The sequence below is a fragment of the Pocillopora damicornis genome, chromosome 9 (assembly GCF_964200805.1).
Source record: "Pocillopora damicornis chromosome 9, jaPocDami1.2, whole genome shotgun sequence".
In the NCBI taxonomy this organism is placed as follows: Eukaryota; Metazoa; Cnidaria; class Anthozoa; order Scleractinia; family Pocilloporidae; genus Pocillopora; species Pocillopora damicornis.
The window spans coordinates 17,095,015-17,119,713 of record NC_142678.1 but is presented as its reverse complement, the minus strand read 5'-3'; the positions used below and the strand labels follow the sequence as shown (position 1 = coordinate 17,119,713).

The window sequence follows — 24,699 nt, the reverse complement described above, 5'->3', positions numbered from 1 at the left end:
AGTGTCTCACCTTAGGGTGACATTGAACGATTGAGTGATCTTTCCTCAACAGAAAGCGGAGATTAAAGCGTAGACAGAGCAAGCTGGCATTGATCTAGGTATCCGTACAGAGTCGCAACTCGTCTTAAACCAAACTATCTGATGTTATTTAGCAACACAGACTCCGATTCGGCCGAGTTGACCAAGCGTCACCATGTAAAGAAATTATTTGATGACACTGTTACAGTTAAACACTTTTATTTTGAAGCCGTAACATTTGTAGCAAGCTATATGAAGTTCTAACACACAGCGAAGATAATAATCGTCGCCATCTAAAGTATTCAATCGAGCAGTCATCTATTTAGTGCTTACAACTGTGACTGAAATATTCAGTTCCTGGCTATCTCGATGCTATCATAAATTGGAGATAAGCAATTTACATGGTCATGTACAGCTCATAGCTATGTCGGTGTCAAGGCAGGTGCACCAAAAGTAAAAGAACCTACTGAAAACAAGAATCATCTTTTAACTCAGTACAACTGGGAAACTGAATCTAATCATTCAAAAGGAAAAAAGATCATGGTTCTTTGAGTTGTTTCGCAATTTTTATTGTTTAGAGCCAAGCACGTTCTTTAGAGGCAAAGAGATGGCGCCATCCGAACAACCCTGAGTTGACGATTGCGGTTGGTGTGTCACATCACCGTAAGAGTTTCATTGCTTGTTCAAAGTTAATGTTTTGATTTTCAAGAAAGCTGAGGCGCACGAATATCAATGATTGGACGACGACGTTACGCGTAGACTCAACACGCAGAATTACATTTTTGTCAGCTTCAGTGACTGGAATGCGATACTCTGGCATGTCTGGCTCACCATCCATTGACTCGTATCGGAATACGGTTGGATCATATGACTTGAAGCTACCAGGTTTACAATAGACCTTGACAAGGACGCACCACCGTTTGGACTCGGAAAAGATTCGTTCAGAATAGCAGACGTGAGATGCGTAAAGAATACATGGTGAAAGAAAGATCGCTGCTGCCCAGTCTTGGATGCCAAAATGCGTTTCACCAAGTTTGTAGTGCCCCTTTGCTGGTTTGATACCACAAGTCCCAGAGGGTAGAAGGCCATTGTCAATGATGGATTCCAGATACCTATAACGAGTGCCATGCCATGCTATTTCCCATGTGTTGTGAATTTTATTCAACTCATCTCGCGTGAGGGCATCCAGACTGCGAGGATCACGCGTGAGCTCTTTTGCTATGACTTCTCCTCGGTACTCAATGAGTCGCACACTCTTCACAAGTTGCTTCTCTTTGAGCTTAGCAGCAAGTGATGAAATGTAGTCTACGGACGCGGTTTGGATTAAATTCCGTATTCTTGGAGTAGCGCTTTCATCAACGGCGGTATTACCCCATTGGTTTCTGATATCACTCTTTGCTCCGTGTTGAAGTAGGAGACCGACAACCAGTTCATGGCCAAAATATGCTGCACCATGGAGAGGAGTGCTGCCATCTCCTTGAGCTTCATTGACATCAGCACCTTTCTGGAGAAGTAAATTGCAGGTATCATAAAAGCCTGACTTACTTGCCATGTAAAGCAGTGTTCGACCATGCTCATCCCTTTGTTGGACGATGTTACCATCCTTGGCAATCCTTAGGGTGAGCTCGTCTGTGTGGCCACAGGCTGCGAGCATGAAGTAGTCATCCCTTGCAACTACAAATTCATTCGTGCCTTCCACTCGCTTGTACCTGCCAGCTGACGAGGTCAGCATATGATAAGCAATTGAGACCAAGGCGCGGTTCTGACGCACTGGTTGGTGTATCTTCTCCTTAAAAGCTGCTTTGATAGCCTCGTGAGAGGCATCAGATGAATTGAAACCCAGCACTTGCCATGGATTAAGAGGTACAAAAATGACCACCCTGCCTCCTCCTCTAGCATTGTATTTTACCACTTGTCTTCTGCCATCTCGATTGCCATCATGACTAACTTCCTGCCTCTTTGTTGACGATTCGTGTTGGTCGCTAAGATGCCTCCTGAGTCCTATACGCGTAACACTTGAGGTGGAACTTCTCGTCTCTGCTGAAAATCTAGAACTTGTGTGATCACTTCTTTCTCCGACATGTCTTGTGACAGGAGTTACATTTGACCAATTCGATTTTGATTCCACAGTAGTGAAATAGCTTGTGGGCTTGACAACAGAAAAACCATAAGTTTTGCTTGATGCTGATTTGACAGCATCATCAGTTTCATAAGGTTCCATAGTGATGTCATTGGGGTGGTAGGAAGATGCCCTATGTTCTCCCGTAGCACCTACAGGTGGGGCTGTTGAAGTACTGGCTACAGTTGGACAATCGTTGATGAATGGGTAACTTCCACTGTCACTAGAAACAGCAGAATAAGCTCCATATATTGATGAATAACCTCCTCCTCTCGAGGTGGCTCCTCCATACATCGATGATTCATAGTCATGTTCGTGTCTTTTTTTCCGTGATCGGAAGTCATCCATCTGAAAGAAAAAGAAAAGCGTAAAAAGTTATTTATGTGGTGGAGATAACTTTCTTACAACATTGCTTTTACCACTTAATGGTGGACCAAAAATTCTCCAGGACACCAGGGTCATTGCAGTTAAAAAGTTATTCAAAAGAGTGGAAATCCCTACAATCATTTGAAATTTTTCCCTACTTGAAAAATGGTGAAAACCAGTCGCGTAAACAAAAATGCCCTTCATAATTAGAACTTTTATAAAGGAAAGTGCTCTTTAAGTGCATAGATCAAATTTTTATACATTGAAAAAAGTTAGAATTGCGACTACATCCCAAAGCAAAACAGCCCAATCATGAATACATTTGAAAGAATAGTGAAAATCTTGCCTCTGGCCAATTTCCTTTCCTTTAAATTAAAACTGACGTAATAATTTTTATATTGCAAAACATTACTCCAAGATGCACTGAAGCATATAGGAATTGACAATTACGATAAATTAATGTTTATGAACTGAAAGTTATTTTAGGTTGGAAAGAGCCACTACTCCAAAATATACTACGGCAGAGGCGAAAAAAGATTTTCAAATGGGAATACAACAATCAACGCAGTAAAAGATCAAAATTTAAGCCTGCGATCAATGCGAATTTTTTTTAAACTTGTTTACGACTCTCGGCAGAATCGTTTGAGGCAATCTGCATCAGTTTAGCCGCTTTCCTTGGATAGTCCGTTAGTAAAAAATAAATTTAAGTCCCATCACTTCCGTTCTGATAGGGTTTATATTCTTACGTATCATGTTTCACAGAAATCCGTCACTGTTTCGTATCAAAGAGAGTTAGCAGCGCGTATTGTGTTAAGGCTATATATATAATGAGGCTAGTTAATGAAGTCGTCGGATCGATTCTAATTAACTTTCACTGTTTGTTGTGCTTGTTTTTGTTACCTTACACTCAAACTTTTCTTCAATATAGCCAAACCTTTTATGTGAATGTCGAATTTTGGGAACCGAATGATTATATCTAACGCTTGAGAACATTTATCTCTACAGACACCTGAAGGTACACTAGACAACTCCTGTATTTTCTCAAACTGGTTAAGTGAGACTTCGTTCAAATGACCGACCCTAAAATCCTAAATGACCATCTCACACGCAACAATACAAGATTTTCTCTCTGAAGTAGGGTTTCTAATAGCTCATCTTTAGAACCAAATGAGAGACCCAAATGTCTTCAATTGTTAGGATCCAAGTTTCATTGAGCTGTGTTTTGTTTTTCCTGTGCGCGACTTCCCTTCAAACAAATCGACAATCTACCCGTGCTCGAATTAATGAGGTGTTGTCAACGATTTGCAAACGAGTCGACGTTCTCTTCGGGAAATATTTGCCTATGTCTTGCAATAGTCTTGAAATACGGCTGAAAATTATCCACCGAGTACAACCCTAAATAATACGACGAAATCGAATCAAAGGAACCTCGCACGAACAAATCTTAAATCATTGATTAAATCACCTGACGCAGTGAATTGTAATTATCTTGACAAAGAAGAATATCAAATATACCTACTTGAACAAAACTTTAGTTCTTCCCTGTAATCTCTTGTTATTACTACGTTTCGTGGGTCTTAAGCATTCATATATTCATGCTGGTGTTTACGTTCATTTTCGAATCACTGGGGCTCCCGCTGAATTTCACTCGGAAATGTAAGACCGCTCACAGCATGACAACTCCATAGCGGATTAAACGTGAACCTCAAAAATTGAGGTTGTTAAGTATTCATATATTCAGGCTATTGTCTGTGGTAGCCCAGTCATAAAATGCCTTTGTTTTTTTGTCTTTTTTTTTTTATTTTTTGTCTTTTTTTTATTTTTTTTTTTTCCTCCGCCACAAAATGGAAAAATTGCGCAATAGTACCCAGAGGTCATTGGGCCCTTAGCACCATGACAACTAACTGTGATCCAATGAGGTGTTCACATGCTGATCACGCGTGCTATCTTGACGATGATTGACGTTGTCATGCACGGACAGGGCCGGGTCACATGACGAACACGAGATTTTTGCCCATAAAACTATTTTGTCAGTCGTTTTGTATTTCAACGTAATTGGATTACGATCATCTGGAGCATTATGGGGCAAACGCTCAAAATACTTATAGACGCATACACGCGGCCAATCCACACAAAAATATGTTATTGAGCGGTAATTTTGGATCGGACAGAATCGCGAACGCTTGAAAGCCATGAAAGCATTGAATGCCTTGTATGTCTTGTATGCCAAGTATGCCAATGTCTTAGTTGAAAACGTCTCGTTGTAAAAAGCAAAATCTGAAATCTGAAACCAAACTGCATATACTCTATGCAATCTATTGAACAACACTACTACCGTGAGACTGAAGAACAAAATTCAAATGGATGCAAACTGCTAGTGAAGAAAGACGCCATGTTGGATTCGCTTGATGCCAGGGAACGTAGCTACAAGGTCACGTTTCGAGAAAGAGCCAACGATTAATTCACGAACGCGTCACGCGTTGTGTGACTCGGAGTAAGTTATTCTAGGAACCGTTGAAAATTTGAACACGTTATAAGGAATCGTATAGGGAACGAAATATGGTCGATTTACAACTATAAATATTTCGAAATATGAAGATTTTTCTCGAAAAATCAATAAAACTTACTCATACCCTGTGTATCCGTTGTAGTTTCTGGTGATTGTTGCCGTTTTAAGCTTGCTTTACCATCACTATTATTCACGTCATCTACTTTTATTACATTGGTAAAATCTGTACAGACATCACACCAATCAACTCGCGCGCAAAGTAAGAAGACTATGTTGAAGGCTTGAAATTATATTACGATCGATTTTCATCAAGAAATGGGCCAGGAATTTTCCACAATAGTGCAAATAATCGTGAAGGCTGATCGCGGAAAAGCGATTGCGTGACGCTCGGTAAGCTGTAAGATGACATGTTATTATATACCAGACGTAAAAACTCTTCAGATTCTCAGTCTGCATTTTGTACCCACTCTGCAGTCTATATTTTGTATCCGGTCTGCAGTCTGCTGTCTACATTTTGTACTAACAGGTATCCGTGGCACAAATACAACCATAGTTAGTAGAGGAGACTCCTCTACTAACTATGATTTCAGTAAGTCACGAATAATCCGGGCTGGAGTCGTAATGGGCGGCCCAAGCTCCAAGCTCTTACGCAATAACGGTCACAGTCATGGCGGAATTAAAAGAGTTTGTAGGGGAATATTTACGATATCTCACAGCTGGAGCTTGGGCCGCCTATGGACCGCTATAGAAATTAGAACGCTCTTTAATAAACGTGTGTGACAATTTTCTTTCGTTTATCGTCCAAAAACGAACAATAGCTTCAATTACGAAAATTTTGCCTTTGATTTCTTAACCACAAAGTAAGGAAAGCCGAATTTGAAAGTCATTATACTTCTAAAATAAAACATAAGTTGAGTAAACCGCCCCGCGTATGCGAACGGTAAATTGCAAGAATTGAACTTTGTCGTCGGCCTTTCAGCTTTAAGAGCAGTAATGTAAAAAAAAAAAAAAGGTCCGCAATGCGTACATGTGTGGCTTACAAAATTGACTGACCTGCTTTTTAGTGTCTGGTGTCTCATTGAGTTTCTATTAGGAGAGCTAATATCTGATTACCATTAGATAGTTTTCAATATCAATCCTTTTTCATCAATAACAAGATAAATAGCATACAAAAGTCCTGAAATGTTCACTCTGAAGATGAGAGTTATTGGCCAAACTTTGTTATTAGAAGTCTCATTTTGACAACCAAGGTTGCACATGTAACCCAAGGATTTTAGGAACTGAAAAAACATCAGCATAATCTCCCATAGTGGTCTGATAGATTCAGTCATGATTATGTTTACGTAACGAAGTGGAATTGACTTCTGAAGTTTGTAGGTTGATTATCTTTTCCAAGGCAAGTGATGTGAAATGAACTCTAGGGAAGAATTTAATATGAATATTTTTGACATTTTGTGTACCAGTACACAAGGACAAAACTTTGCAAAAGGGCAGAGACATTTGGGAAATGATGTAATCTACACTAGAAGCCATTGGGAGCTTGATTTGGTTTGAAAGTATGACTAATTTTGGACAATACATACATGTAAAGTAGCACAATGCTGAGTGTAGGTTTCTTTAGTCCATTAGGGCATAAAGTTCAACTTTCAGTTGGTTGAGAGCAAAACTTTTACTATAATTATTGTATTTAGGTTTTGTGGGACTGTATTTTCAATAAAGAACACAGAAAAATTTAGCTCAGGTAGGAAGATATGAGGTTGTAAATGGAAGAGTCTAGGGAAAAAAGATAGGTGCATTACAAGATCAGAACAAAAGCAATATTTTAATGAATCATATGTTGAGTTAAGTACTCTGAAGTAACATTGCTAATAATTTTTAACCCAATAATATTTTCAATTTGACCTGGAGGTTTTATTTAACAGAAAGTTCAATAGAGATAGAGTGTCACCATGATAGATTTCAGGAACTGTAATCAGAGACATAACTTAAACACAGCAGAGTTCAATGTACAGGCAAGTGCATGATGGTATCATATGATTTAAACTACCAGATGCTTTCAAGTTTTCTTATTATTGAAATTGTAATTTCATGCCAGTGAGTCTACCAAATTCAAGTTATGTGGAGAAATGAATAGGTGAACTTGACATCATCATGCAAATAATCGACTTCACATCATCATGTAAAGTGCTAATCTACCATACAAAAAGGTCCAAAACAAACATGGTAAGCAACTGAACTTCATGTATCACTTTGTGTTAGAGCACACAAGAGGACTTGTGAGACCTGCTTCACTCTCATTTGCCAGAACAAGATTGAACTTCTGGTAACAATCAAAATTCAGAATGACTGTGACAGTTTGCAACTGATCTGTTAAGACTGTGCTTTTAAGGGGTCTACAGATATGATTAGAACCCTGAGTCTCAGAGGATACCTGATGGTTATCTAATCCACATCAAGTAGTTCTAACTTTTAACTACTTCATAAAAACTCAACAAAGTCTAAGCTAAGTTATTTAAAGTGTACTTTGTTATTCTAAATAAGCAGAAGTAAATTTTTCACAAACATCAAATGTTGAGCTCAAAGCGTGTGTGCAGTTTAAAGTATTTGAAAAATTTACAGGTGCTTATCATATGAGAAATCATGTTATCAATTATTCATAACGTATACATGAAAGATACACATTTTCAGGAAAGCAACAAAATGATGGCAGATAAATTTGACAGTATTGACTAAATGAAGTGTGCCATCAAAATTTGTCCTTCAGCTGAATTCTTACTCAGGAATGCAATTTTGTTTATCAATATACATAAAAGTATCCCAGCTTTTGTATATTTTTGTCAGCTACTGCATGTATCTATCAGAACAACCTACTTTGTGTAAATCTGATTGGTTTCTAATATGATCTATTGTTGCTGAGCCTATAGTTTATATTATTTTGTACATGAGTTATTACTTCTTCACTAATGATAAATGAAAAAAGTACCTAGCTATTTTCAGCCAATCAAAAAAGTGTAATTTTTCATGTATATCAGTATTGTGATGAATTCACCAAACGAAACAAGTTATTGAAAAGTGTTATGATAGTTAAACGAACGTTTGGCCTCGTTTCTAAAGGCTTTAATCTACAAAAACCTCGTGCTACATATACTTCACAAAATGGCGTCTTCACAGAACGAGTCCGCTGACATATGTGTTGACGGCACTAAAAGGTATCGGTATCCCGGATTAACAATAACATCAACAATGTAAATTACGAGTACCGGTAAAGTTACTTAAATGAAGTTTCCAATGTTTGACTGTCACTACATTCACCCCTTCCTATAAATTGAGCCTATCTACAGGGCGGCGCTCTCGCTGTGATCTCCTCAATTCTGTGGGTTCTGGTTCTTTAGTTGGTTCTTGCGTCTTACCAACATGATGATCGTTGACGGGAGAAAACTCACTAGAAATATTGGGTTTAACGACTGGGAGCTGGATTGAAGAGGGTGGTTCTAGAAGTTCCACTTGACCACAAGGAGCAAGATTCTTGGTTGAAACTGTTGTTTCTCTGCCATTAGGATAACGAACGTGAGCGTAGTGAGTATTGGTCTGGAGGACATCAGCTTTTTCAACCAGAGGATCAAACTTACTGTGTCGTACATGACGCTTTACATAAACAGGGCCAGGTTCAGCCAGCCAAGAGGGGATCGAACTACCTGTGGATGAACGGCGTGAAAAGTTCAGGAAACGTTCATGCGGAGTCTCATTCGTTGCGGTGCACAGAAGAGAACGGATCGAGTGCAACACATCTGGCAGGACCAATTGCCACCGTTCTGCCTGAAGCTTCTTTGACTTAAGAGACGTTGTAATCGCCTTCCATACAGTGCCATTGTACCTCTCAACTTGACCATTACATGTGGGGTTATAACTGGTTGTACGACTTGTAGATACACCTTTGCTAGAGAGGAATTCCCGTAGCTCTTGACTCATAAACGAAGCCCCTCTGTCAGAATGCACGTAGGCAGGCATACCAAATAGAGAAAACAATGTGGTGAGACACTTTATAACGGTCGGAGTAGACACATCAGGGCAAGGGAAAACGAACGGGAACCGTGAAAACTCATCAACAACATTCAGGAAGTATTTGTTCTTGTCGTTGGAAGGAAGTGGCCCTTTAAAGTCAATGTTGATTCGTTCAAAGGGTTGGGTAGCTTTTATAAGTTGAACTGGGTCTGGGCGGTGGAATACCGGTTTACATTCACAACAGATTGGACAGGAGTTCACAGTCCTCCTAACATCTTCTAGAGAATAAGGCAAGTTCTTGACTCGAATAAAATGCCATAATCGGGTAATCCCAGGGTGACAGAGCGAATCATGGAGCTTGTAGAGAGCATCACTGGCGCTAGAGGCACACGTGGCTCGTGAGAAGGTATCCGGTGCTACATTATCTCTGCCTGGTCGATACTCTATGTCAAAGCTATAGCAACTCAGTTCAATCCTCCAGCGCATTATCTTGTCATTCTTAATCTTTCCTTGATGACGCTGGTTGAACATGTAGGAAACTGACTTTTGGTCCGTTTTTAGAGTGAAGTGGGACCCGGTGAGAAAATGTCTCCAGTGCCTTACCGACTCAACTATTGCTTGAGCCTCCTTTTCTACAGCAGAGTGTTTCAGTTCACTACCTTGAAGGGTGCGGGAGAAAAAGGCTACAGGTCTGCCCTTCTGGTTGAGGGTAGCGGCTAGCGCTACATCTGAGGCGTCTGTCTCCACCTCAAATGGAATACTCTCGTCTATGGCAGAGACAGCAGCTTTGGCAATGATACTCTTTAAGTCTTCAAATGCTTTCTGTGCTTCAGAAGATAAAGGAAATGATCTACAGCTGGTTATGGGTTTAATTCTGTCGGCGAAACAAGGAACCCATTGAGAATAGTAAGAGAAAAGTCCCAGACATCTATTAAGAGCCTTTGAGTTTTGCGGCAGTGGGAGCTCCAGTAGAGGCCTTAATCTTTCGGGGTCTGGACTAATAGAACCATTTTCAATGACATATCCCAGTAATGGCAGTCGTTGAGCAGAGAAGACGCTTTTGCTGTCGTTGAATTTAAGATTCGCCTTTTGAGAAGCCTCCTGGAATAATATGAGGTTAGCATCATGGTCAGCTTGATCCTTTCCACATACAGTTATGTTGTCGATGTATGGAAACACAGCTTTCAAGTGGTTATCTTCAACAAATCTCATCATTTCTCTTTGGAAGCAGGCTACACCGTTGGTTACACCGAAAGGAAGCCTGGTAAACTGATAAAGCCCACCTTTAGCTTCAAACGCAGTGTAAGGCTTGTCATCTTCTCTTAAAGGTATTTGATGATACGCACTCTGGAGGTCAAGGGTACTGAACACCTTGTACTGAGCTATTTCGTTGATCGTATCACTGATCCTCGGCAGCGGGAAAGCATCTAGTTGGGTGAATCTATTGATTGTCTGGGAATAATCAATAGCTAGGCGTTTCTTGTGATTCTCATCCTTTGTGACAACTACTTGTGCCCGCCAAGGGGACCGGCTTGGCTCAATAATGCCTTCCTTGAGCAACCGTTCTACTTCATTGCCAATGAAGTTCAGGTCTTCTTTGCTGTAGCGCCTGGACTTTGTAGCAATAGGATGGCAGTCGGCAGTGAGGTTTGAAAATGGTGATGGCGGCTCTATGTTCAGAGTAGTGAGACTGCATACCGACAGCGGCGGTTTTGTTCCGCCATACTTGAATGTGACACTATCATGTTGAGACTGGAAATCGAGTCCTAAAATCAGATCAGAGCAAAGCCCTGGCATAACCAACAGGCGAAAGTCTTTATAAGTTTGACCTTGGTAGTTAATAGTAACAGAGCAAGAGCCCTCGGTCTTTGTACTTAACAAAGATGTTGCCATGGAGACCTGGCTGACCGAAGGGTTAACAGAGATAGCAGCTACTTCAACGAGGCTTGGATGTATGTAGCTTTCACTGCTTCCGCTGTCAAAGAGTGCTTCTACACTCCAGTCCTTGTTGACAACAACAGTAGCAGTTGATCCTTTAAGAGATTGGGGAATTCCTACGGTGGCAAGAGTAGGTGGCCAGAGAGCAGCTGAAACTTCGCTGGGTTTAGAGGCCTTGCTTCGACAGACTTTCGCAAAATGTCCCCTCTTTTGACATTTATTGCAAATTGCATCTCTGGCTGGACACTTGGAACGAGGGTGTTTAGGATTTCCACAGAAGAAGCACTTTGAATCAATTGCAGCGAGTGTGGAGTCTGACTGAGCAGAGTCGACTTGGATTGGATTCTGAGCGGTCATTTCTTGTGCTGAGGCTGCAACGCTGACAGGTTGAGGGACAGAGTAACTCTCTGAACTGCGCATGGCAGAGTCGAGCGCCCTGGCCTGGTCAAACATCGTTTTCAGATCTAGAGTTTTGTTTTCTAGGAGCCTTTGGCGTATTTGGTTAGAATGTAGCCCAGTAATGAAAGCATCCCGTATATATTCCTCACAATATTTGGCAGCGGTGACAGATTGAAAGTTGCAGTCTTTGGCGAGAGTTTTGAGCGCTTGAAGATATTCGTCTAGAGTTTCACCAACCTGTTGTCGTCTGGTAGCGAGCACGTGTCTGGCGTGGATTTCGTTCGTCGGCTTCACGAAAATATTTTGAAGAGTTTCGATTGCAGATTCGTAGTCGGCACATTCTTCTACATATTCGAATACCGCAGGCGAAATAAAATTTGTCAGGACTCCAAATTTATCGAGGCCTTCTTCCGTCAATACGGCGAGGAAATTTTCGAAGGTTCGACGCCAGTGAATCCACGATTTTGATGCTCCAGACGTGCTTGGATCGGCGCTGAATCTCTCGGGCCTGAGGACTTTATCCATTTGTTTTTGTAGATTAAATTGTTATGATAGTTAAACGAACGTTTGGCCTCGTTTCTAAAGGCTTTAATCTACAAAAACCTCGTGCTACATATACTTCACAAAATGGCGTCTTCACAGAACGAGTCCGCTGACATATGTGTTGACGGCACTAAAAGGTATCGGTATCCCGGATTAACAATAACATCAACAATGTAAATTACGAGTACCGGTAAAGTTACTTAAATGAAGTTTCCAATGTTTGACTGTCACTACAAAAAGGAGTTGTAGTCTACCAAATAAAAGCCTAATACACATGTATTGCTACCAAGTATAGATAACAATGCTTATCTGAACCATTATGAAGAGAATCTGGAAGACTGCTAAGCTTGAAGGAAGTCATGAAATGTTCAGGTCAGAATAATTCTGGCCATAACTTGGAAAACATAACACTAATCACATTTCAGTTAAAGCACTAGGCTCCTATTCATTCAGCAAAACCTCTTTGTCACTGAGTTTCGATGGATTACTCACCAAAGTTTAAAATCAATCACAATAGACATTTAGCACCATGTTAATGACAAACCGCAGTTTCAGGTTAGGCGTTAGACGTTTGTGATTTTAATTGGTTTAGCTAAAGTATGTAAACATGAAAGTATAGTTTCATTTTAAAGGGGCGTCAAATTGAATTTCCAAACAACAGCAGTGTTTGATTTTCTAATGGCAACAAAAAAGTCCTATTTTCACTCACTTGCTAAAAATTGTTTATTCTATTCGTATTGGATGACACGTAATGCCATGGGTGGCAGGGTATTCTGCAGTTTAACCAAAATTTTATCTCAGCATGTACCAAAAAGACTGGTTAAGTAATTTTCTTACTGAGCATGTGGTATAAACATAAATTCAGGATAAAAAACGTTCCGCTAAATGACTTAAGTGAAATGTGACCGCATAGAGAGTCAATAATGCTCGTAAGTTTCAATGTGGCACGACCTGCACTAAAGGTCCAGACCATGAAATGTTGGCCTGTGAGAGCACAACTCCACGGTGTAATCCGCACTTAGAAGACAAGCCGACTATAGGAAAGCCGGCGTGTGAAATCTAAAAGATGAACCAAAAACTAGATAAAAAACCGATCTTCGACAGTGTGTTACAGCCACCATTAATGGTCGCTTTCTGGAGCTTTGAGGCTCAGGTAACTTAGCCGAGCATAGACTGGAACCTATCTTCGACGATGGTAAACCACGTGACAAGCGCTCTGTTCACCGTGACAAATCCAGCCAGGAATAAATATCTTCGATCATGACATAGTGTGGTTTACAGTTCGTGTAAGCCACACAAATATCTGCGTTTATTGTAATTAGAAGATATTTGTGTATTTCTCTGTTGGGTCTATTGGATAAGAAGAAAAGTAGGCGAAATTTGCCGTTCGCGTTTGCCGTGAATTTGGTTAAAAATTAAGAACAGAAGTTTGGAGTTCATTAACAAAAACGGCTCGCGAGCGCACCCGTCCCACGAACACTTCCCCCATTAATTGCTTTCAAAGGCTAATTTCAGAGTCGTAAAAATGTGTAAAGAGCTGTCAGACTCGAAGCTCTTTATTTTCTCAGATCGGACTTTTGTAAATTTCGATGGTGATCTGGCACGCGCTTATGGGAATGTTCGAAAATGCACCACTTGCAAACACGCTTCACACGCACCTCGTTCAAAGGTCTCAGTATAAAGCTTTCAAAATGCCCTTTTCTATTTTAAGAAAATCAAAATTGAAAACAGTTAGCGAACAAAACTTAAATGCATTAAATGTCTGCAGTCATTCTTTGGAATTGATGCTTCACACGCGCCGGTAGAAGACGGCTGTGCATAAAGCCGATAACAAGAAGCTAAATGCGAACTTTGGCCTACAATCATCAAATATGCTCGTTCAAGGTCTCTTTTTAAAGCTCTGAAAATGCTCAGTTTTAATAAATACAAATCAAACCTGAGAACATTGAGCGAAAGACTTGAAGGCATAAAATGTTTTCAATCATTCTTTGGAGTTCATTGACACGTTAAAACAAAAAGGATACACTTATAGACTGCTGCATTCACAAGCGGCCCAAGCTCCAGTTGTGAGATGATCATCTTGCGAATAACAGTCATAGCTAAATTATAAGAGTTTCTATGGAAATATTTACGACCGCTTTAAGGAATAAAAAATAAGTCAAACTCTTGATGAAAATACCTCAAATTACTTCCACAGTGTATCACTAGTTATCTGACCGGTTACTTTGATGAAAAGAACCCATTCTAGCGAGTTATCCATTTCGAGGTTTTCCACGTAAAGAATTTGAACTATTTTTTTTCCTTAGAGCGGTCGTAAATATTCCCATACAAACTCTCATAATTTCGCCATGACTCTTATTTGCAAGATGATCATCTCACAGCTGAAGCTTGGGCTACCTTTGATTACTGCAGCTGATTATTATGATTATGTACGTAGAAAACCTCGAAATGGATAACAATATCCATGTGATTATTTGGACGATCGATGAAGAGTAGTGTTGTTTGTGAAGGATGCAATAGGCCCGTCGAAGAGCACAACCGAATTGAATAGTCAATGCTCTCTCAAGTTATCGTTGATCATATGAAGTACTCACTTTCCAGTGAGCGTTTTTAGAGCTTCAACTGTACTGCTGGGCAATGTTGTTACGAGTATCGATGTAGAGCAGGGTTGTTCCTAGACAAAACTGAGGATCGTCGGTAACAGCAACAAACTGATTTTTTCCCACGTAGTTGACTTCCTGACTTTACAGCACCAAGCTTCTTCACAATTCTCTGTTTTTTTTATGCAACTATCGCTCTTATGTAAATAAAGTCCAAGGATCTAGAAACTTCTCGAAGGAACTAAATTTAGTAGATTAACACGGTTTCTAAATTTGAGTAATTACATAAGAAATAGAACGTTCCTGAAGAAATGTAAAATGGTTTCCGTGTTTACATAGCCTGATATAAACACGCTGGAGGTTGGGAGAACACGAGGTAAGCGTAGGATACCACGACGCGAAGCGGAGTGGTTTTCAGCTTATCGAGTTCAAACATATGACTTTCATATATTCACAGTCGTTTATTCAACACTTCACGGATTTATTTGGAACCAGCACAGTCACCAGCTCCTAGTTGGCTTGTTAACTCAGTTGGTAGAGCACTGCACCGGTATCGCAAAAGTCATGGGTTCAAATCCCGTACAAGCCTGAATTTTTTTTAGGCCTTCTTTTCACTACTGCTTAAGTAGTGCTCATAACTGCGAAGATCGCTTTCATATTCAGAAATACCGTAGTTAACATTCTAAAGAAACATGGAGTTCCAGCCCCTTGAGTATTTATCCATTTGTTTGTCTCATATTTTAAGAACCAGAGAAAGTTTGATAATTTTAATCTGCGAGTTTCATGGTACACTTCGACTCAAAACTCATTCCGCGCGGCAGAAGTATTGTACTGAAATAAACAAGACAGAATGAAGCTGACGCCATTTGTTTCGAATAACACATGAACATGATGAAAACGGCACCAGTTTAAACTCGAACTTTACGCAATTTTATTTCAAACTGTGGACGTAAAATAAGATCAAGTTCTAAACCACCTTCCATTATCGTAACGAATATCTCACGATCGTCTCCACATACAACTTCGTGATTCACTGAAGTAAAGTATCAACATCTTAAGACTAACCTTCAAGTGCACATCTCGATCGTCAGTAAATCAAATCTCAAACCTCAAGTTTTCGGCCTTTTTTCGCGTTTTGTTCGCACTTTTGATCATTAAAATATCCTCATCCGAAGAGCCAGCAAACTCCACAAGCATCCACAGAGTTAGAAATCGTGGTGGTAAACATGCCATACTCTGTCATCTCTCTCCAAAACATTTTACATAAAGGTGTCGATCGCCCAGTTGAAACCCGCGGAAGCGCGCTGAAAATAGGCACCTTAAGCGACAGACGTTTTCATTGACGACGGCGACGTGACGACCGATAAGAAACTGAGGATAGCTTCAGGTTGCGGTCGCGACTGCGAGTTGTCATCCTGAAGCAAAGCGAGCGAAAAACGCGACACCGAGCCGAGCGAGCTTCGCAAATTTGGTGGTAAATTCAAAATTGACAATAACGCTATCGATTCCTTCGTATTGTTCGGTCATGTCGAGCTTAAAGGAAACGCAAGATTTCCTTTTGGTTTCCTTTATTAAAAGGGTCAACTATCGTCGAGTCGTAACTATCTCTGACAGCTCTCTGAGATACTGTGATGTGTGTTCAGATTTTGTGCTATTTGGCTCCTTGCTGAACCACGCTCTTTGGAGCTAGCCTTTTATTTAAAGGATTCGCATAATGAGATTTCTCTGACCAACATGGCATCTTTTTGTTCTGTCCACTCCATCTACGATTTAAACATACACTATATTTGAAAAATAACCCGATGAATTCAAGCCTTATACTATTAAAGCTTTCTAGTAATAGACACATCCCTTTTGAAATTATTATTGCGAAAAATTACGAGCTATTAAGCTTATTAGTATGGTTCTGCCTTGGCATATCAAAGACAGAAATTGTTTTACATGTTATACCTGTCGTGTTAAAGCGATCAATTGTCACCAGTTATATACTCATTATTTTTGCCAGCTACTTCGATTCAAGAGTCGGAAAAGAAAAAACGTTTTGCGAAGAACGCAATCATCTTGTGTGTACAAGAAGCGCGTATTCGTCTGCTTGTGAACATGGCGATTAACACACTAAATACAAAATTAATTTGAGTCGATTAAAAAAGCTTCTATGTTAAATGAAAGGCCAAGAGGAAGGAATTACAAAAATGACTTAAATATTATCTCAAGCTATAACAATCTACCGGTTTAACAATGAGAAAATCGGAAAAGACAATTAATTATTAGCAACCTCTTCGCTGGAAGCTAGTTTGACATGCGAAAACAATTTTAAAAAAATGAGCCTAAAAATGCTTGCATAACATTACTTCAAGCATAAAATCAATCATTATGTAATTTTAACTAGCTTCCAAATTGAATTAGTGCGAAAGTAAGCTAAAAGTGATCAAAACAAAAGAATAAGTACTCACGTTTTCGTCGTGACGTGAAACCCTATGTTCTCGACTTCGGGACACTGGCGAGTCACATTGTGTTGTACATGCGCAGTGAGGACTGCAAAGAAATTTCACGTTTCCGGTTGCCGTCGTGAGGCCGGCGATAGGGACTTTAAGCAGTCAGGACGGCAACGCCAAGGAAGACTTTGATTAAAAAATAAATTTCTGCTTTTAATTAGAATTTCAAAAATGGCTGCATGTGTTTGCCGTCTCATACAGCGCCACACCTCAACTTCAACATAACGTATAAAAGAAGCGTTGAGCTCCAACTGGAAATTACAAAAATTTGCCGTCGCGGTTTCGGTTCGCAGATGACGCAAATTGTGGTGATTTCACGTTGTTGTTTTGCATGGGACGGCTAAGAAATGTACAAAGTTTTAAAACGCACTTGCTGAGCTATTGTTCTGCCAATTAGATCTTTTGTTTTTCCATGTCCTTGTTGCCGTCGCCGTCGTGGTTTGCTTAAGGTCCCTGATGTCTGTTGCTTAAGGTGCCTAATAAGGACCTTTAGCAATGACGACGAGAACGTGAACGTCACCGACCGGAAGTTGGGAAAACGAACTCCGATGCTACCACGCATGCCCAACGCGCACGACTCTTTGTCCACATCTCGTTCAGGACGCCATTTGCCGCCATCTGCCGTCTTGTCGTGAACGTGAGTATGTTTTAATTGCTTTCTAATTTCTACCTACTTACCATAGGGATTTCTTGAATCTAAAGGGTCGGCTAGTGAATAAAAACAGGGGCGAAAGTAATTTGATCGTACCTTGATGGAAAAAAAACTCGATTTCTTTCGAGTTGCAGGTAGAGGTCGTACAGCTTTACAGTTTAAATTGAAGAAAGCAATGGCAGATGACGTACGTAGTCTGATAAGTGCTTTTATAAATATAATCTCGGGCATTTCGTTATAATTTTATAATTTGCACCAGTTTACATTTTTAAGAAGATTTCTTGGCTTTTAAAATCCGAACTGTTCGGATTGACTCTAAACTTAGCTTAGCTCTGAATCACCTGACTTTGATTACAACACTGAATAAACGTTAACTTGTTTTAGTTGATAACTTTTGCATTTTCAAATTTCCAAAACGTTTGACATGTTTAAGCCTGCATTGATTTTCAGCCGAAGAAAATAAATTAAAACAAAAATATGTTAAAAAAACTTTAAGCTCATGGAAGCTTAAGTACTCAAAATTAATTAATTTTATCATGCAATATAGTACATAGCAATAACACTGAGTATAAGATGTAAATTTCCTTACGTAATACAAATTGTATTTTTTTCAGAAATTATTCCACGAAGTGGTTAGAAGAACATGACCTTATGTTTTGTGGGGAGGTTCTTCTTCTTGAACCATTTAAGCATCCAAGACAAAGTAAAGAGAGAGGAGAAATCTGGGGTGAAATAGCACAAAGCTTAAATAGCATCATTTCACCAAAATTCAAATTTAGTAAGCGCTTTGTAAGGGACAGGCTTACTCTTTTACTTGCCAAATACAAAGAAAAGATGAGAAAGGAAGAACAAGCACCTGGCATTGAATGTGATGATGAAACGGAAATAGAGATAGCATTGTCTGAAATCATAGAACAAGAACAGGCAGCTGATTTGGAAAGGAAAGAAAATTCAAATACCCTTACTAAAAAGAATGAAAATGATAAGGCTTCTGCAGAAGAAAGTAGATTAAAAGCCATGGAACACCTGGGGCGCACCAGAAGAGGAATGCTCATACAAGTTGCAATGAAGTTACTAGGCCAAAAAGCCGAAAAAGTACTACTGAAGCTGTGCAAATCCTAAAAGAGAAGTTTAAGAATGAGAGAGAAATCCGGAAGGAAGAAACTGAGCTCAAGAAGAAAGAGCAAGAAAATAAATCCGCACAGCATCTGATGCTTATAGATCAGCAGAGACAGAAACAGCAACAATACCAGGATGAGTTGAGGATCATGGCTGAACAGAAGCACAGGCAGGAACAGCCGCAAAACTTTCGAATGCTTTTCTTGCTACAGTAACAGCAACAGAGTCAAATACTCATGAGTTTGCAGGAAAAAGTCTTGCCCAAGACCTCATGAGAGAAGAGTAAAAAAGCCGTTAAGAAGAGAAAATTGATGAAAAGACTTGTACACTTCGTCCCTTTGCGATGATGTCGTGGTTATCATTTTGTTTAGCGTTAAGTGCTCTGAGGGTTTTTTCAAAGTTGGTAGTTATTCCTCTTATTCTAGACTTAGTATGTTGTGTTGTTTCTCTGCAGAAAAAACTGGGTTTTTTATTTTTCTTGGGACATAGAATGCTCGCAGTGATCCAAGATATATAGTTGAGGCTAGGATAAATTAAGTGAACCTCTTCATGAAAGTACTTCTGGATAGCTTTTAATTGCAATAGTAATTAAAAATAACATGGTTTCAATTCAGTTTTAAATAATTATAATAACCACAGCCATACACTGGAGTTTTGACAGAGCTGTCTTTAAGAGTTTTAGTCACTCCACTGAATTTGCTGCTGTTGCCTTCTCGACGTGGTATGGATGAAGGTTTACTTACTGGTGCTGTGTTTATTGACCTGCGTAAAGCGTTTAATTCTGTCGACCACGATCTATTGATAAAAAAGCTAGAATCATATGGATTCAAGAACAATGAACTGAATTGGTTCAAAAGCTATTTATCTGATCGCAAGCAAGTTGTCAGCGTTGGCAAAGAGATCTCTGATTATTGCCTAATTATGTCTAGGGCTCCCCAAGGATCAATTTTAGGTCCGTTATCGTTTGTTTTGTTTATAAATTATCTCCCTGAGGTTTTAACTAAATGCCAAATTTTGATGTACGCTGACAACACGGTTACGTATTTTAGCGCTTCCAATTCTCAAGTAATAGCGGACACCTTGACTGACGAATGGCATTGGTAAATAAATGGCTCATAGATAATGACTTGTTTATGCATAAGGGCAAACGGAGAGTATGTTATTTGGCATTGGCTCCATGCTGGCACTTTATACTTCTTTCTCTGTAGTTATTGATGAAAAAGTACTTAATCGTGCTTCTGAGTATAAATGGAGTTAGAGTTGTTCTCGATGCGTCGCTTACGCGGATGCGCACGTTGAACACTTGATCGGTAAGGTTAGGAAGAAATTAGCAATGTTAGGCCGACTTAAGAAAAACATAAACATGTAAACGGCAGGTACCGTTTATACGTCGTTTGTTCTCACTATTCTTAATTACTGCGACACAGTGTGGAGCTGCTGCGGGAGTGTTAACGCTGATAAGTTGGAGAAGTTGCAGAGGCGCGCTTCCCGTATTATTATACAACACAGCTCTGCTAGAACCTCAAGCTTCGTTTGACCCACTTTTAGATAATATCGAAACTGTGAGCACTGAGGGTTTTAAAACTCCCATTATTTCACTGGAAGCTACCTTCAAATGCCTTAGTACGGTCAGCTCCTCCAAAGCCGGGGGCCCAGATAATATCCCAAACTGGGTCTTGCGTGAATTCGCTCCTGAGCTCGCTCAACCTCTTCGTTGTATCATCAATTCCTCGATTAGTCAAGGGACTTTACCGGACTTTTGGAAATGTGCAAACATCACCCCTCTTCCCAAAACAAAGATAGTTGAGGATGCGGCGAAAGATTTGAGACCTATTTCACTGACACCAACGTTGTCCAAAATTGCCGAGCACTACGTCGTCCATGAACATGTGAAACCAGCACTTCTGAAACGCCTGGAACCCGATCAATTTGGGTGTATTCCAGGATCCTCCACTGCGCATGCATTGATAAACCTGATGCACAATTGGGCGCAAGCAACAGACGGAACGGGGAACACCGTGCGGATCTTTGCGTTGGACTATAGAAAAGCCTTCGATCTGATAGATCACAGCCTCTTGCTATCGAAACTCTCGACCTACAACATCAACCCTTACATCATTAATTGGATAATAGCCTTTCTTAAAGATAGGAAACAAAGGGTCAAACTTGCACATGATTGTCTCTCAGAGTGGGGATCAGTCCGAGCAGGAGTACCGCAGGGAACAAAATTGGGACCGTGGCTATTCTTAGTTATGATAAATGATTTGAAAGTACCATCAGCCAGTGATTGTATAAAATATGTAGATGACACGACAGTGTATGAAATCATAAGCAAGGGTGGTCCTAGCAATGCTCAGTCTATGATAAACGAAGTAGCTACCTGGTCAACACTTAACTCGTTTCAACTTCATCCGAAAAAATGTAATGAGCTAAGAGTTTCCTTCGTGCGCTCCCCTCCTTCCTACGATCTCATAGAAATTAATGGCTCTAAGGTTAGCGCCGTTAGTGTCGTGAAATTACTGGGTGTGTATTTTCAAGACAACCTCAAGTGGAACACTCACGTTACTGAGATGATTAAAAAGGCCGCTAAACGCCTTTACTTTTTAACTCAGTTAAAGCGAGCTAAGGTACCATCACCAGAATTAGTGAATTTTTATGTTGCTTGCATTCAATCCGTCTTACTTTATGGATGTCAGGTCTACCATTATAGTCTCCCAGATTATTTGAGCTTAAGTTTAGAGCGGGTCCAAAAGAGAGCCTTGAAAATTATATACGGTTATGATAATCATTATAGAGAAGTGCTTCAGATGGCAGAGCTGAAAACCCTAAGGGATCGGAGGGAAGACCTTTGCTTAAAATTCTTTAACAACATCGTCTCCAATCCCTTGGATTGTTTGTACCACTTACTGCCTTTCGACAACCGAGATCAACTTAGGGAGTTACGACGACGCAGACCATTTAGAGTTTCCTTTAAAACAAATCGGTTCAGAGATACTTTCATTCCAGCAAGCGCAAGACATTTTAATTGACATCTATTACAATTGTATATGGGCCCATATGTAAATTAGTTCCCTTTTAGGTTTGATTTTATTGTATAGTTCTATTATATAATTTGTACACCTTTGTAATTCAGCTTCCAGCTGCTATTAAGGTATTATTAATAAACGTCTATCTATCTATCTATCTATGCGTCTGAGGAGCAGCGAAAAAGCGCTAAATTTCTTAGGTTACGTAACTCTGGAGAAAGGCGTGAGAGCCATGTACGAAATCTAGTTAAGAGGGTCTGAATGGGGTTTAGTGTTTAGTGTTATTTGTCCATATTTTTTAGTGTTTACTGTTAAATTGGCCATTTTTTTAATGTTTACTGTTCTTGAAAAAAATACTGTTTAGTGTTTGAAAGGAGACCCCAAAGTTTTTTTTTTAAGGATTTTCAAATTTTATCTGCTCTTTAAAATTCTGCAAGAAAATCAAGAAAATCACTCGCGAACAGTGAGCCAAAGCTGAAATGCTCTTGTCCTTAGAACCGATAATGCGCCTTACTAGACCCTCAGTACTGGATGTACTTAAGGAACTACGTACTTACGTAATCCACACAATAGTTCCTGAAAAATATCGCTTCTGGAAATCCAACCAAAGTAGTGTTTGAAAAAGACCAATTGCACTTGAAATTGGGCCCCAAGGCAAAGTACTGGCGTTGGACTACGATTTCGACTCTCGATAGTCTCGTAGAACTGCTTTTACACCGACCAGTCGATGTAAATGTTCGAAGGGAAGTATTCAAGGATGCGCGGGACCTATGCTTTACCAATTGCGTAGTCTTCGTTGCAGAGAGAGGCTCATCAGCAATCCGTAAGAATGTAAACGAGGACTATCTTGGTGACACTGACCTGCGTACGCTGCTAACAACTCAGGTGGAGAACCTTCATGCAGTCCCCCACTTCAAAAACGAGACTTTCACCGCTCTTCAGTATGCCAAAGACTTCGGAACAATTTTAAAGGAATCTTCAAAGAGAACAACGAAGTGGGGTGCGAAGTACTTCACACTTGAGAAGTCTTATTATCCAGTGCCTAAATCCAGTGTGGAGTTACGGGACGTAGATTTGATGAAACCTCCTCCAGCTGATAACGTTGACCCCAACATTGAGGCAGCCATGAAGGAATTGGTTGACAGGTATCGACCTGTCAAGGACGGTAAGAAGCAAATCAACAAAAGACAAAGCGGGAGCCTTGCCGCCAGCTGTATATTTCAGTACGCCATCTGTACTAGAGTAACATTCCAAGAGAATGTTTAAGATGATCCAGGGACAGACAATGAAGAACGAGTCGACCAGGATACAAATATTCCACGAGCTACACACGAAGTACCGAGAATCACCTTTGTTGACGAAAGCATGCTCGGAGTTGTCGCAGTTGGTGACGTGACAGACCTCCCCGAGCAACAGGATGAATTCGACACCGACTCGGAGAGCGATGCGGATAATGATACAGACATAACGTTCAGCAGACTTGGTCGCACCACCCGCGCTCATTTCCGCGTTGATCTCTAGAAACAGTTGGGACAATCGCGACTATTCAGGTATGGAATATAATCAAATGTTTTTGGCCAGGATGGAGTGACATGTCTGTCATTTTTGTTGACCATTATAAATTGTGAGCACAGTAGCCGATCTTATTGGTAAAAGAATATTCTGTTATTGCATTCATTACTATTCAAATTTAAACACTCATATATGTTAACTCTCATTTTCCTTGTAATTTTCGTATTTATCTCTTTTTGTTTACAGTGCAGATACACCAACTGGGACCATCTCACAAAGCCAACCAATCATACTGAGGTATTCATACAACGGATGGCAGTCCGTAAATTTGCTTAATTTTACTGTTTATTTCGATGTTCTATCCCATTGGCTGTTTGATTTGAATATCGTAATCTGATTTGTTACTAATATATTCTCTCTAAGATCTAAGTGGTCACGGTTGGTGAATCCTCGCTGTAAAAGCGCTTTAAGAATAAAATTGTTATGAGTTATACAAGCTAAATCTGCGGAAGTCTTCAAATATCGTCGGTCTTAAGTCTGTGGACATCTTTGGCAGTCTCAGTGGACATCTTCGGCAGTCTTTGGACATCTTCAGCAGTGTTCCGACATCTTCGGCAGCCTTCAGACATCTTCGACAGCTTTCGGAAATCTTCGGCAGCTTTCGGATATCTTCCTCACTCTTCGGAAGTCTTGAAATAATCCCGAATTGTTGGAAAATGGCCAAAAAACCTCTTTGAGACAATAAACATAGGCCCAACATAGATATTTCCCCTTTTAGGGTGTGGTTTGTTTGTTTATGGGAAAAAAAATGTTACAACGTATTTTTAATGTTAGTGTTAAAATGGCTGAAAATTAACTGTTTAATGTTATACAGTCAAAAAAAATAAGTGTTTAGTGTTATCGAAGTACCCCCATTCAGACCCTCAGTTAAGAAATGCTTAAGCAACCATTGTCCACAGTTCTTTATGTACTACTCTAATTATAACAAAGATGTATCGCCCAGAACAACAAGGGGCAGTGGTAAACTTAGACTGCCGTCTATAAAGTCAGAATGTAAATAAGAGGCCTTTTTTATCATGGTTGTGTAATTTTATTCAGATTTTAAGATTTTTATGATTTTTCTTGTAATTTAATTTTTAAGTCCTTTGTATAACATTTTTATAGCTATTTTTAAATATACTTGTGTATCGCTATTATTTCTAGTTAATTTAGTTTATTATATATGTAGGGCCTCTATGGATAGCAGTTTTATCTTGTGCAAAAACTGAAGGAGCTACCTTCAAGTTATTGTAATAAAAGTTTTTTACTTATTTAGGAACTTGGTGTTAAAATATCCTCTTTTTTGTTACATTTTAAGAATAAAATTGAGGCGCAGAAATCATTGTTAATCTAGAAATTACA

At 39.8% G+C, this 24,699-nt stretch overlaps 1 protein-coding gene and 1 pseudogene across 2 annotated transcripts; one reads left to right on the top strand and one right to left on the bottom strand.

The window, feature by feature from the left end:
• Positions 1–222: 222 nt before the first annotated feature.
• On the bottom strand, positions 223–4,217 carry LOC149040425 (uncharacterized). 2 transcript variants are annotated; one of them, XM_089181320.1, is made up of 2 exons: positions 4,023–4,217; positions 223–2,485 (listed from the first exon to the last, which is right to left on the bottom strand). In XM_089181320.1, the coding sequence occupies exon 2, from the start codon at positions 2,483–2,485 to the stop codon at positions 677–679; it is 1,809 nt and encodes a 602-aa protein (XP_089037446.1). In that variant the 5' UTR covers positions 4,023–4,217; the 3' UTR covers positions 223–676. The 2 variants fall into 2 exon arrangements, with proteins under 2 accessions (XP_089037446.1, XP_089037447.1); XM_089181321.1 differs by having other exon boundaries at positions 4,019–4,157.
• Positions 4,218–18,262: 14,045 nt separating this feature from the next.
• LOC149040424 (uncharacterized) lies at positions 18,263–19,035 on the top strand (annotated as a pseudogene).
• The last annotated feature ends 5,664 nt before the right edge of the window (positions 19,036–24,699 follow it).